At 44.8% G+C, this 15,094-nt stretch overlaps 1 protein-coding gene across 3 annotated transcripts in view; it reads right to left on the bottom strand.

Moving 5' to 3' along the window:
* Positions 1-3,825: 3,825 nt before the first annotated feature.
* zfyve27 (zinc finger, FYVE domain containing 27) overlaps positions 3,826-15,094 on the bottom strand; it is a 167,985-nt gene continuing 156,716 nt past the window's right edge. For all 3 annotated transcript variants that reach the window (XM_038821899.1, XM_038821897.1, XM_038821896.1), the window contains 3 exons: positions 8,932-8,978; positions 6,763-6,844; positions 3,826-4,373 (listed from right to left, as the gene is read on the bottom strand). In XM_038821899.1, the coding sequence (XP_038677827.1) occupies positions 4,309-4,373; positions 6,763-6,844; positions 8,932-8,978 (194 nt within the window). In that variant the 3' untranslated portion in view covers positions 3,826-4,308. The remainder of the gene's footprint in view (positions 4,374-6,762; positions 6,845-8,931; positions 8,979-15,094) is intronic.

The raw sequence follows: 15,094 nt of genomic DNA, 5'->3' as shown, positions 1-15,094 counted from the left end.
GTCAGGGTGGTGAGTGACGTGAAGGCGAACCTGCAGGTGGTGGTGCTCTATGCGTCTGTTGCATGTTGTCCTTCTAGTAGTATGACAATTCACACCTCTTTAACCTGTGATTATCCCTCTCCCTGGATCTGCAATGATTTGATTACCTGCAAATGCCTGCATTCCAAGCATTGTCCAGCATCTCTGACTTTGTCTATATAAATGTTTCTGGAACATACCTCGCCATTCACCTGAGGAAGGAGCTGCGCTCCGAAACCTCGTGTTTGAATCAAACTTGTTGGACTTTAACCTGGTGTTGTAAGACTTCTTACTGTAAGGGCTTTGCCAATGACAGCCGAATCCAGAAAATTAATTAAACACGCCGCGCAGTCCAACTGAATGGGTAGAAACATCAGTGATACCTTGCGTTTAACAGTCCTGTGGAACAGTTAGTCTATTGAACTCTGAGTGGCGCCCCATTGATCGGTCTACCTTCAGTTCAGTGTACAGGTGGGGCTGGAGATAACACCGAGGTGCCCTCCAACTAGAGAGTAAATGTGGTGCGAAAAGCACCTGTAGCAACCAGCACGATGAAATCCCTGTGGTGTCATATATGCGAGCCCCACTATCACTAACTCTAGCCTGCAAGTCTTGTCAAAATGATTGCAAGAAACCGCTCAAATAATTCCTGTCTGATTCATATTAACAAACAAGCCAGTTAGATCAGAATTATCCAACAGATTAATAATAACATTTCAAATAATTAGTATATAGTCCAGGGCCGGATATTGTTTAATAAAACAGCTATACACTAAATAACAGACAGTTCATCGAGGCAGTGTGCTACAGCACGTCTAGCATCAGATGGAATGCTCATCTTAGAGCACGCCAAGCACTTTAGATCAGTTTAGTGATGCAACAGTGGGTAGCCCTCCAATCTCCGAGTCACAAACGTTGTGGGTTCAATCCTGGCGTCACGGTAGCACACTGGTTTGCGCTCTTGCCTCACAAGGCCAGGGACCTGGGTTCGATTCCCAGCGTGGGCCACTGTCTCTGTGGAGTCGGCACGTTGTCTGCGTGGGTTTCCTCCTGGTGCTCCGGTTTCCTCTCTCAGTCCAAAGATGTGCAGGTTAGGTGGATTGGCCAGGCTAAATTGTCCTTGGTGTCCAAAAAGATTAGGTGGGGTTACTGGGATAGGGTGGGGGTGTGGGCTTAAGGTGGGTGCTCTTTCCAAGGGCCAGTGCAGACTCGATGGGCCAAATGGCTTCCTTCTGCACTGTACATTCTGTGATTCTAGAGAGCTGAGCACAAATCTAAACTGACCATTATACGGCCGGCTGTATAGTCTTTCATATGAATGTTAAGTGAGGCCTATCATGGCATTATCCTGAAAAGTTTCTGGGGAAATCTCCAGTGTTTTATCCCTCAACCAACATCAATGAATGCAGATAATCTACACATTTACGTCATTGTTCATGGGCTTTGCTGTGCACACTTTGGCTGCCATATTACAAGTGATTATGGCCTGAAGTAATGTGAAGGTGCTACGGAAATGCAAGCTAATTCTCTATTTCAACGTAAGGCAGCCTGAGTTTATTTTAGAGTTTGTCTGTGTGGAAATATTTTGTTGTGTGGGATCCCAAGAACACAAAAGTCAAGTGTCAAATAAACAGTGCTTGCAAGAATTTCAAAATTAGACTTTTGTATCCGTGACTCAGTTAATTGGGTTGCTTATTTTTATAACCGACCCCCTTTTCTCCCCCCCCTTCCCTATTGGGTATCCACCATGTGTGCAAATGCTTTCATTTTCCACACCACTCCATCTCCTTCATGTCAACAGCGCAGTGTTTCGTGTACAACTCCCAGCCTTGTACCCTGAAGCCAACAATGCTAAATCTCAACAAGAAAAATAAATGAGCAAATAAAATAACAATCTGACATCAGCAGGTTCAAAGCCGGGGCTCGTTTTCGCTCTCGCCAGGCCCAAGACACCAGGTGTCATACTGTAACAGGTGGGTGCGAGAATCCATACCTGCTGCTCTGTTGATCCTTGCTGTGAAAGCAGGTCAGTACTCACCTTACCACACCGGACGACAGGGTTGGAAGTCCTCCAGAATGATACTGGATCGCCAAGAATTATTTGAAATTAGTTGACCTATAATCGGAATGTGACTTTAAGCTTGCTTGTCAGGACACTGTGTTCCCAGGTTTTGTTTTTGGAAAACTGAATGGATCTGAACTGATTCGGCACTGGATGGATCTTAGGAACAAGGTTGTGGAGGGAGTCAGATCGACTGGTTGCTGGCAACCGACGGGTTGGCTTGGGACAGTGTTCTGTCTGACAATGGTCAGCGATTGGTTGCTGCTTGGTGCTTTCTGAGAGAACTGGGCAGAAACATTTAAACCTTGGAAGTGAAAGGAACTCGTTTTCTACTGCCTGCTGAACTGTTTTATTATCTGAAAGCAGTGAGTACCTGGCGCATTCCTTTGCTGCGAACTTGAAATGATGCTGAGTTTGCAGTGAAGGTAGACAACCTTGCCAGAGACACCAGAGAGAAGTATCAAAACGAAAGCTGAACTTCGGACAGATATTAACCAGAAATCATCCCAGTGCATCTAAGATGTCATCCTTTTATTTTATTAATATTTTCTTTACCTTTCCACCATCCTTTCCCCTCTGTGGTGTGTGTCTGTGTGTCTGTGTCTGTGTCTGTGTGTATGATATATAGAGAGTGGGGGTAGTTAGGAAGGGCATTAGGTAATCAGTTATATTTTCTGTCTGCCTTATTACAATACTGTACATAATAAAAAGTCACTTGTATTAAAGTTACTAACCTGGTGACTGTAGTTTATTGGTTCAGCCAAGGACCTCGGGTATTTTTAATAAAAATCTAATTTCACCTGTTTTGCGACTCCGGGTCAAGTAGGGCTGGCATTTACCGTGCGCTAGCCCAGAGTGTCGTGACAGTATATCAAAATGTGTTTTTTAAATTTACAAACTAGCTTAATTTTTTAAAAGTGGTTTTGATACGGCAGGCAGGATGAAAGTGTTTGCACTGGCCGAAGGGCCAATGACCGAAGGTAATTGGGGAGGCAGTGGCCTAGTGGTATTGTCACTGGACGAGTAAACCAGAGACACAGAGAAATGCTCTGGGGACGCAGGTTCGAATCCCGCCACTGCAGATGGTGAAATTTGAATTCAATAAAAATCTGGATTTAAAAATCTAATGATGACCATTGTCGTAAAAACCCATCTGGTTCACTAATGTCCTTTAGGGAAGATAATCTGCCGTCCTTACCCGGTCTGGCCGACATGCGACTCCTCAGCAATGTGGTTGACCCTTAACTGCCCCTCAAGGGCAATTAGGGATGGGCAATAAATGCTGGTCCAACCTGAGACGCCCATGTCCCACAAACGAATTAAAAAAAAAGAGAAAGTGGGATATGAAAAGGTGGTGGAAGCAGATTCAATAGGAATTCGGAAATTAAGTAAATACATGAAGGGCGGATGATTGCAGGGCTACTGGGAAAAAGCAGCTATTGCGCTAATTGAATAGCTCTTTCAAAAAGCTAGACTGCAATGATGGACTGAATGGCTTTTGTCCATGCTGGAAAATTCTATGTTTTGATTTTTTAAATACATTACTCTGCATCTTTCGAGGTTGGGAGAATAAAAACAAACCGAGTTGGAGGAATAGAAATTAAAATATAGCACATTTTAAAAAATAATTTTGATGGAACACCAATTTTTTTTTTCTCTCAATTATAATTAACGATCTGATAGTTCACCCCCCCCTCCTGACCCCCAGAAACACTCGAGCACAAAATGTCACACATCTAGAGGCACCCTTTTGACATTTGTCCACAGTAGGTCATTTTTATTGAGAAAGTATCAGACTTGCATCACGGATATCAAACTAAAGGGAAAGCATAAAATACAATCTTAAGAAACATGGTTCAGGAGGATTCGGAGAGCTTTACCAACTCTTAGTGTTCAACACCGCATTCTATACAAAAGAAAAAGCAAAGGTCTAATCCCACATTATATACAGTAGAAGGCAGCACTTAAGAGGTGAGGATACATATACATATATATATTATATATTATTTTTTATGACAAACAAACATTAATTCCAGAAAGTTTTGCTCCCATAGCTAGACTGCAGCCCTAATCCCTTAACACCGGAGAGCCCATTGTACAAACCCCGATCTTTCGTGTCCGCCTCACTGTCCTCTCCAGCTTTCTGATACAGTACATTTTATTTAAAATGTAAAAATAAAATTTACATTTAAAAGGATAGGGAGAAAAGAAAGAATAAATGCCTCGCCCTATTTGCTCAAAACGTTGTGGCACTGAGCACACACAAAGACGGTCTCCCGTTGGGCATCTGGCGCTGAAAGAGAGAGGAGAGAGATAAAAGATAAAAAACCCGTGGGCAACTGCATTACAAACCCTGTCACTTCCTCCCGTTCAGCTGAAATTACAATTTGAAGGCGATGCTCATGTCAGGTAGAAAATACGCAAACACTGTTTTCAAATGATCTATGGACGCATGGGAGGGATGGACGAACAAACGGACCTGCAACTGGCACCTCAAATGGCAAACGTCCGCAAAGAAGACGGAATTGGATGGACTGAAAGTCATTTCTGGCTGAACCTCATGTGAAATAACAACTCAATGGGATGCCAAGTGGGCACTGAAAGTGTTCCACTCCCCAGAACTTGTATTTCCCATAATGATGAGCATCAAAAGTCAGATTTTTGTTTGACTAAAAGTCAGTGAAAACTGCAATTTAGTGTAGTGGCAACTGGACAAAGCACTGATTCGATCACATCTGGAGTTCCGTGTTCAGTTCTGGACATCACACCTTAGGAAGGATAAATTGCACCTTCAGTGTAGAATTACCAGAACAATCCATGCATTCCAAGGGTTAAAGTACGAGAGGAGAATACACAATTGGTATAGATTAAGGGTCGCCCAATCTAAGTTTCAATATATTAAGGGGGACAGATCGGGTAAATACGGAACTGGCTGGCGAACCTCGGACCAGGGCCTGGGCACATAGCCTAAAGATTAGAGCCAAGCCTTTCAGAAGTGAAGTTACACATTACACTTACAAAGGGAGGCAGTAGTTTGAAACTCTCTTCCACAAATAGCAAATGATGCTGGAGGGGTTCATTTTAAATCTGAGGTTGATAGATTTTTGTTAATCAAAAGGTATGAAGGGCTACGAGACAAAATTGGAGTTAAGTGGTGGATCAGTCTCTGATTGTTTTGGCAGAATGGGTTTGAGGGGCCGAATGGCTTGTTCCTATGTTCCCAGGCTGGGATGAGGTGGCTGCAGGACCCCACCTGCGTGGTAAGTCGAGTAGATGCAAGAAGTTACTCGTCCGTTCTTGGTGATGCACATGGAACATTCAACTGGCATTCACAAGGAGTTGGCTTTATTTTACTGCAAATATTTACTGGCATTAAAAGTATTTTTAAGAGATGAAACCATTTGGCTATACTGCATGTATATATAGATATGTTGAAAATATTTGATTCAGCAAAGAAATTATTCCAAAATTCGTTAGTAATTTGCTTCACAGTGATGCCTGTTTTTTCTACTCTTCTGCTCAAAGTTCTTTAAATTCGATCAGAGGATGTGGGCATCACTAGCTGGGCCAACAGCTGTTGCCCATCCCTAATCGCCCTTGAACTGAGCTAAGCAACTTCAGAGGAACATTTAAGAGTCAACCACATTGCTGTGGGTCTGGAGTCACACATAGGCCAGACCGGGCAAGGACGGCAGATTTCCTTCCCCAAAAGGTTTCTTTTTGCAAAGATCGGCAATGGTCACCATTAGACTTTTAATTCGTGAATATTTGATGACACATACCCTACTCAATGAGGAGTGTTGAAATGCTCTTTGGGATGGGGAAGGGAGAATAATAATAATCTTTATTAGTGTCACAAGTAGGCTTACATTATCACTGCAAGAAGGTTACTGTGAAAATCCCCTCATCGCCACACTCAGGCGGGTACATGGAGAGAGAATTCAGAATGTCCAATTCATCTAACAAGCACATTTTTCGGGACTTGTGGGAGGAAACCGGAGCACCGGGAGGAAGTCCACGCAGACACGGGGAGAACGTGCAGACTCCGCACAAGCCCAAGCCGGGAATCGAACCTGGGACCCTGGTGCTGTGAATCAACAGTGTTAGCCACTGTGCAACTGTGCCACCCTAGAAAGGAGCAGGAAATATATTACACCAAGTCGAATCATCCTCAGGCAAAAGAGGTTCACCAGATATCAACTAGGAGCTGGGCAAGCTGGTTTAGCTCACTGGGCTAAATCGCTGGCTTTTAAAGCAGACCAAGGCAGGCCAGCAGCGCGGGTTCAATTCCCGTGCCAGCCTCTCCGAACAGGCGCCGGAACGTGGCGACTAGGGGCTTTTCACAGTAACTTCATTGAAGCCTACTTGTGACAATAAGCGATTTTCATTTCATTTATAATCCATCACATTTGTACCTCTCAAGTCTGAAGACATCACATGGATTCAAAACGTTTACTGTTTCGGTCTCCACAGATGCTGCCATGCCTGCTATGTTTATCCAACACTTTTTGTTTTTACCTCAGATTTCCAGCAGTATCCGCAGTAGTTTGATTTTATATTTATTAGCTTTGCACATATATCGTACGCTGATTAAAATTATCTCTGCAAATTTTTTAATTGAAAGAAAACCTCTAAAAGACACAAAGGTTTATTGCACAAGGGAAATAGTCAGAAATAATTACCAGTTGCTCCCATTGACGATTTGGGAACTTTAAATGAACAGCATCTCGAACAGTAGCTGTTGCCACAGTTGCTGCAGTTACGCTGAGCATGGACAGAACAAAAAATTGTGATCAACGGAGCGATTACGTAACACATTCCCAGTATATTAGCAGCATTAACTATCAAGTTATTGCCTAGATAATGTTTATTTTATTTATTTTAAAATTTTTTTAGAGTATCCAATTATTTTTTTGTTCCAATTAAGGGGCAATTTAGTGTGGCCAATCCACCTACCCTATGCATCTTTTGGGTTCTGGGGGTGAGAGACCCCTGCAGGCACAGGGTGAATGTGCAAACTCCACACAAAGTGACCCAGGGCCAGGATCGAAACTGGGCCTCAGTGCAGTGTGGCAGCAGTGCTAACCACTGCGCCACCGTGCCACCCGCCTATATAATGTTAATGATCAAAAATTGATTGATGCATTGCACAATCCATATTTAGCACCAGCTGTCAGTCTGTACTCGGTATTAACTACCGGAATCCAGCCTGTACTCTGCATTAACTACCGGTATACAGTCTGTACTCTGCATTAACTACCGGTATCCAGTCTGTACCCTGCATTAACTACCGGTATCCAGTCTGTACTCTGCATTAACTACCGGTATCCAGTCTGTACTCTGTATTAACTACCGGTATCCAGTCTGTACTCTGCATTAACTACCGGTACCTAATTTGTGCACAGTATTAATTCAGTCTGAAACGCTAGTTGATAAATGGTCTACATGTAACACTAGGTTGGGGAGGGTTTGGAGAAAGCAGTCAGAGAGGGGTGGCAGTGGTGGTGGAGTTAAAGGTCAAGGTGGGGCAGGGGTAAAAGGTGCCCAAATACACCATAGGAAAAATAAAAAGATAGTGAGCAAAAGTAATGACAGCAGACTCAAAATGGATCAACAAAACGCAGTAATGGCCAATGTTGAAAAAAAGAACTTTCATTTCTCGAGAGCCTTTTATAATTTCAGGACTTCACATCAGTGTTTCACAACAATTGAAGTACTTTTGAAGTTAGCCACTGTTGCGATGCAAGAGACAACAACTAATGTGCGCTCAGAAAACACCCACAAACAGTAATTTTAGTGACACTGATCGAGGGGTGAATATTGGTTTAGGAAGACACCTCTGGTCTTCTTTAGAATGGTGCAATAAGATTATTCCGTCCACCAGATCGGCCATTGAAAATAAGCACTTCTAATAGTGTGACACTCCCTCAGTACTGACACAAACAGTGCAGTGCACCCCAGTGTCATAGAATCCCCACAATGCAGAAGGAGGCCATTCGGCCCATCGAGTCTGCACCGACCCTACAAAAGGGAAGTCTACCTCGGCCCACTTCTCCACCCAATCCCCATAACCCTGCACATTGATCGTGGCCAATGCACCTAACCTGCAAAATCTTTGGACTGTGGGATGAAACCGGAGCACCCAGAGGAAATCCACGCAGACACGGGGAGAACGTGCAAACTCCACACGGAGACCCAAAGCCGGAAACGAACCAGAGACCCTGGAGAGGTGAGGCAGCAGTGATAACCACTGTGCTGCCAGACAGCTCAGCGCTTCCTCAGTACTGACCCTTGGTGCAACACCCACCTCAGCAGTGACCCTCTGGCAGTGCAGTGCTGCCTCAGTACTGACCCTCGGGCAGCGCAGGGCTCCCTCAGTACTGACCCTTGGGCAGCACAGGGCTCCCTCAGTACTGACCCTTGGGCAGCGCAGGGCTCCCTCAGTACTGACCCTTGGGCAGCGCAATGCCGCCTCAGTACTGACCCTTGGGCAGCGCAGGGCTCCCTCAGTACTGATCCTCTGGCAGCGCAGTGCCACCTCAGTACTGACCCTCGGGCAGCGCAGGGCTCCCTCAGTACTGATCCTCTGGCAGCGCAGTGTCGCCTCAGTACTGACCCTCGGGCAGCACGGGCTCCCTCAGTACAGTGTTGGCCTAGATTCTTGTACTCTAGTCTCTGGAACGACTCTTGAACATAGAACCTCCTGACTCGCGAGGTGAGAGTGTTACGCACAGAGCCATGGATAAGGCTGCTGTATAAGCGGTCCAACTATTTCTTTTAAAAAGAAAAGATGGGCATCATCTTGATGATTTAACAAAGGAATGAATTACTTTTTTAAAACAAATACTCACTCGCTTCTTCAGCACTGAAAACGTGGCATTGCAGCTGTTACAATTTCCTGAAATGAAGAAGGAAAAAGAGTGTAATAAAAACATAAATTAACAAGCCCAGCTATTAAAACAAAGCTTCTTCCACACTGACTCTGCATTCCTTTTCTGTTACTGCACTCTTGATTGTCACCGCATGCTCTGGAACAATCATTAAATATTAATTTGCTGGAAATGCCGTTGACATAATCGAGATCTCGCTTTGTCCGTCCTCTCGGGGATCATTGCTCGATTGCATCAATTAAATAAAAATCACAGGGTTAAGTCTGTCAGAGAAAGACGATACAAAAATAACTGAGGATTTCTGGCAAAGTGGACGACGCTCATCGTAGGAAAAGAAAATATGGTGCTGGGAAGGATGAGAGTGCTGCAGCTCTTCAATAAGTGACTCTACATCTTAGCTATGTGATGTCCAATTAGTCTGCACCCTCCCTCCCTGTCAGCAATTAAAACTACCGCTTTAGCTTCTGCTGGACTGCTGGTTAGACTCCTGTCTCCTCACACTCACTTGCTATTGCAACACAACAACAACAACATGCATTTATATAGCACCGGTGGCATGGCGAAACTTCACTTCACAGGCACTTCACAGGGGCGTTATCAAACAAAACTAGAACCAGGGGGCATAGTCTCAAAGTAAGGGGGAACAGATTTAGGACTGAATTGAGGAGGAATTTCCTCACGCAAAGGGTTGTGTATTTGTGGAATTGCCTGCCCAGTGAAGCAGTTGATGCTACCTCATTGAATGTTTTTAAGGCAAAGATTGATAGATTTTTGAACAGTAAAGGAACTGAGGGTTATGGTGAGCGAGCGGGTAAGTGGAGATGAGTCCACAAAAAATCAGCCATGTTCTGATTGAATGGCGAAGCAGGCTCGAAGGGCCAGATGGCCTACGCCTGCTCCAAGTTCTTATGTTCTTAACACCTTACACCAAAACTGAACTGGACTAGCCACATTAATACTGTGGCTGCCAGAGCAGGTCAAAGGCTAGGAATCCTACAGCGAGTAACTCACCTCCTGACCCCCCCAAAGCCTGTCCACCATCTGCAAGGCACAAGTCAGGAGTGTAATGGAATACTCTCTACTGGCTTGGATGAGTGCAGCTCCAACAACACACAAGAAGCTTGACACCATCCAGGACAAAGCAGCCCGCTTGATTGCTCCCTCTTTCACAAACACTCAAACGCTCCACCACCGACAAACATAGCCAGCCATGTCTACCATCGACAAGATACACTGCAGAAACTCACCAAGGTTCCTTAGAGAGCACCTTCCAAACCCACGACCACTACCATCTAGAAGGACAAGAGCAGCAGGTACCTGGGAACCCACCACCTGGCGGTTCCCCTCCAAGTCACTCACCACCCTAACTTGGAAATACATCGCCGTTCCTTCACTGTCCCCGGGTCAAAATCCTGGAACTCCCTCCCTAAAAGCAGTGGGTGTACCTACGCCTCAAGGACTGCAGCGATTCTGGAAGGAACTCACCACCACCTTCTGAAGGGCAACTAGGGATGGGCAATAAATGCTGGACTAACCAGCGACGCCCACATCTCATAAATGAATTTCTAAAAAAATGAGAAAATGTGAGGAAATATGGCTGGAAAAGCTTGGTCCTAGAGATGGTTTTCAAGAGTGTCTTGAAGGAGAAAAGAACGAAAGAGGCTTAGGGAGGGAATTCCAGAGTTTAAAGCCGAGGCAACTGGAGCCATAGCCCCCAATGGTCAAGCGACGAGAGCTGGGGATGTACAAGAGGCCGGAATTGAAGAGCAGTGGGAGCTCACAAGGATTGTAGGGCTGGAGGAGGTTATAGAGATAAAGAGAGGGAGACGAGGCCCTGGAGAGATTTGGAAAACCAAGAAAACCTTTACTCGAGATCACTGCCTTCTGCACTGTAAATTCGATGTCTAAAGACGGCAGGCTAATTTCATTTTAAGTCAGCCAGTCTCAGCATTCACATGTTTGCCTTGGCTGGTGAAAGTTCAGATATTGCTCATAGTTCAGAATGCCATAAACAATCAGCATGTTAGCCTAAATGTATTCCTCTTCACAAATGTTTAAAATGCGTCAGGAGTTATAAGTCATAAATATATTTTTTTAATGATTCATTTGTAATGGACTTTAACACTTTGCACTCAGGGAAATTAGTCTCTTTCCTGGGTCAACCCCTTCATAAGTTTTCCAGCTCACACACTGTTAATATTACAGCAATGAAACTTCTCAAAGACCAGGATTAGCTTTATTACAGGGCTAGTAACCGTAACGGACATGAGCATTTAAAATCCAATTTTAATTAAAAGATAATAAAGTTTAAGCGTTTTTTCTGTTCGTTCTTTTATCCCTTCCCCTTCGACTTCACTGTACTCTCCAATTCCCTGTTACATTTTCTTTTTATTACTCAAGTTTCACTTTCCGCCTGAACAAAGCTTCCTTTTCAAATCACTGTAAAAATAATTGCCTGGTTTTAACCACCCCACTGGCCTCTTTCCTGGATTCCCTTTTCCATTTTAGACAGGTGAAACACTTTCAAATATAATTCTAATGGTTTCAAATCTACTCAACAGGATTCCCAGCCAATCAGAAGCCCAGATATAGGGAGTAATGTTGTCACACCAGAGATTAATTTTCGGGCATACAAGAACACACAACAGAAAGGCCTCTCTTCACTCGCTCTATTGAGCTTAAAGGGCCAGAGAGGCAATTTCTGGCTAGCTTGAGCTTCCAAAAATTCAATTCTATATTTCCACAACACTTGCATTTAAATAGCACCTTTAACACAGTAGTTTAACACATGATTGTCACGGCAGCACAGTAGTCAGCACCGTTGCTTCACAGCACCAGGGTCCCAGGTTCGGTTCCCAGCTTGGGTCATTGTCTGTGCAGAGTCTGCACGTTCTCCCCGTGTCTGCGTGGGTTTCCTCCGGGTGCTCCGGTTTCCTCCTACAACTCCCATAATACGTGCTGTTAGGTGAATTAGACATTCTAAATTCTCCCTCAGTGTACCCGAACAGGCGCCGGAATGTGGCGACTAGGGGATTTTCACAGTAACTTAATTGCAGTGTTAATGTAAGCTTACTTGTGACATTAATAAAGATTTTTATTATATTCAGAAGATATTGTTGTAGTTCAGTGAACCTGATTTCATATAGGTACAAATGGAATTGAGTTCCTTCAGTTTCTAGCCTTGGTTCAATAGTAACCACATTGTTGCAGCACATTCTCTCCGTTAAGATTTTCCCTGAATTTAGTGGCGGTGTCACTTCAGGCAGCATTTCAAGCTCTGCTCCCGGTCTTTGCCATCTGTAATAACCACCCTATCCTGCCATTGAGTTTGGATCAACATTTAAATCATGGGAGGGGAAGGGTTGGTGGCCTGTTTGTGGAGGGGAGGTTTGCCAGTTTTAAGGAGCTGGCGGAGAAATTCCAACTACCTGGTTCCAGACTTTTCCGACATGTGATTTTTCACACAAAGCTTTCCCTCCTTCGCCTCAGCACCACCCTCTTCCCAGTTGAAGAGGATTTTGTCTTTGGGGGACTATTTCGTGCAGATACGCCATGTCCTCTGCAGAGTCAGCACCATTGCATGAGGTGAGGGTGAAATGGGAGGATGAGTTGGGTCCCATTCTGGATGATGAGGCACAGAGTGAGGCCCTTCCCAGAGTCAGCTCCATGTCCTCCTGTGCTCGGCTAAGTCTGATCCAATACAAGGTGGTGCACAGGGTGCATCTGACTAAAGCGAGGCTGAGTGAATTTCTCTCTGGGATGGAGGACAAGTGTGAGCGCTTCTCTCTGGGCCAGCTAGCTACACTCGTATGTTCTGGTCTTGTCCCAAGTCGGTAAGCCTCAGAGCCTCTTTCTTCAACACCATGTCAGAAATACTCAATGTTGATTTGGATCCATGTCTGCCGGTGGCCATTTGTTTGGGTGTTAGATCTGCTGTTGCTGCAGATGGGGGTGAAGGTGGGTGTCCTCACCTTCACCTCGTTGATAGCCCGGAGATGGGTTCTGCTAGGATGGAGGTCACCTACTCTGCCCAGTGCCTCAGCTTGGCTGGGTGACCTCCTGTCTTTCTTTACATTTGGAGATGGTTAAGTACACCATCAGAGGGTCGATAGAAGGGTTCTACCCAAGATGGCAGATGGCAGCCATTCATTTTATTTTTAAGGAGCTGGTCAGCTGTGAGGGGGTTGAGCTTTTTGGGGTTTTGCAATATGTGCTTTTGCTTGTTAGTTTTGCTCTTTTATTGTGTAACTTTGGTCAATTGTTCTGTATGATTTCTCGGTACACATGGCAATAAGCAAATCCAATCCAATCCAATTTACTATGAAATTTCTTAATAAACATATTTTTAAAAAACAATTTCAGTGCCCACCTGAACTGGTAAACAGAGCCTGGGTTCAACACCTCACTCCAAAGGTGAAACCACCTTCAGTGCTGTACTGCAGTATTGGTATAGGCCAGGAGCGCAAGTACTAGTGTAGGTTTCAATCACTTACCTTCCGAGTTGAGGATCTTACCAATGGAGCCAAACAGGTGTGGGATATCACTACTTTTACTGAGAATTCAGCCTACCTCCATCCTACAGAAATCAACTTTCCCAATGATTTCCAAGGTCTGAGAAGGAAGATCTGGGGCAGCACCAGAGGGAAAGTGTCTCATCAAAGGGGGCCAGTGAGCACAAGGGAGGCATCGCTGAAGTGAGTGGGTTAAGTGAAGAGTCCAAGAGCGTCAATATAAAACACTTCCTTGCAGAATACCAGTTATCCCAACTGATAGTGCTGAGGAAGAGAATTCGGCGGAGAATCATTGTTCCAGATGTAATTGGACAGAAAGCGTGTTTATAATCTGCAAGCTCCATCTGTTTAAATGTGACTCTGTGTCCAAGGTTCCCAGCAACATTTGCTGAACATGCAAAAAAAGCGCTGAGGTTATCAAAACACAGGTCGACGAGCAGTTAGGTCACATCCCTGAGCTAAAATACAAACGTGTAACGCAGCTCCTTTCTCAGTGGTTGAGTCAACTCCATAAACGGTAAACGTGTAGATTTACTGATTTCTGTTTGGAGGTCTGGAGCAGTTTTGGGTCTGGCAGAGGGTTATAGCACAGCCCATTAAGACTTGGTACCTGGGTTTAGATACATCACCAACTGAATGAAGGTCTCCAGTCTCTGTGATAATACCAAGGCACAAACAGCCTTTTTTTATTTAGGGTAGATTATGACAAAACTATACAAGGCACTGAAATGTCTTGGACAGCTTGCGGAGGTTCTCAAAGTGAAGACGTTTTTTGGGTCAATCTCAATCCTCTCACATAGTCATACACTGACCTAATAATAAATTGAGCAGGGGCAGACCACGGCACAGGTAACAGACAGAGAGGACCGTAGACCAAGTCTTGCAATACTTTAGTTGATGAGAGTTACTCATACAGTTTAAGCAGCTTTTACCAGACCAAGTGACTTGTTAAATCAATCCAAGACCTATCCAGGCTTTCAATGTACAATGCGATTTGTTGACTAAATATCAGGGCTGGAGCTTTTCAGCCGTTCACATTGGCAGAACCTTCCGGTCCTGCCGATTGCACACCCCCATCCACGGGGTTCCCAGTGGTGAGGGGTGCATTCAACGGGAGATCCCACTGACAAGATCCCAGAGGATCCCACCGTCAGTCAATGGCAGGCCACCTCCTGCACCGTGAAACACGAGGTGGGTTGCACAGAAAATCCCACCCCAGAACTCTGCCTTAAAAAGAGGCTACGGCAATGAAAATACTGGTTCCCGAGGCTGTCGGTCCGATTTGGCTGGCAGCAACTAAATTAACAGGTCGAGAGTTGCAGGCCAAGGTTAAAAGTTAGGGATGTCGGGGGCAAGAGACATCCAAGAAGGATCTCATCCTTTCTGAGAGTACGCCACTTAATATGTTAAAATAACATTCCATTGTGCGGCAGGCTGAAGCAGACATGTAGCATCTGGGCTCAGTCACCAATACTTTCTGGTGGTGCTACTGGTCATTGAGAGCAGCAGGGGATAAAATTTTCAACCTTCTGGCGCCTCAATCTAGTGGGAAGCTCAATGCTTGCCAGAAGTGCTGGATTGCACTTAAAATGTATTGGGGCTCCCAGAGAGAA

Source organism: Scyliorhinus canicula, chromosome 16 (assembly GCF_902713615.1).
Source record: "Scyliorhinus canicula chromosome 16, sScyCan1.1, whole genome shotgun sequence".
Lineage (NCBI taxonomy): Eukaryota > Metazoa > Chordata > Chondrichthyes > Carcharhiniformes > Scyliorhinidae > Scyliorhinus > Scyliorhinus canicula.
Note: the sequence above shows the minus strand (reverse complement) of the source record. Positions and strands in the feature narration are given on the sequence as shown.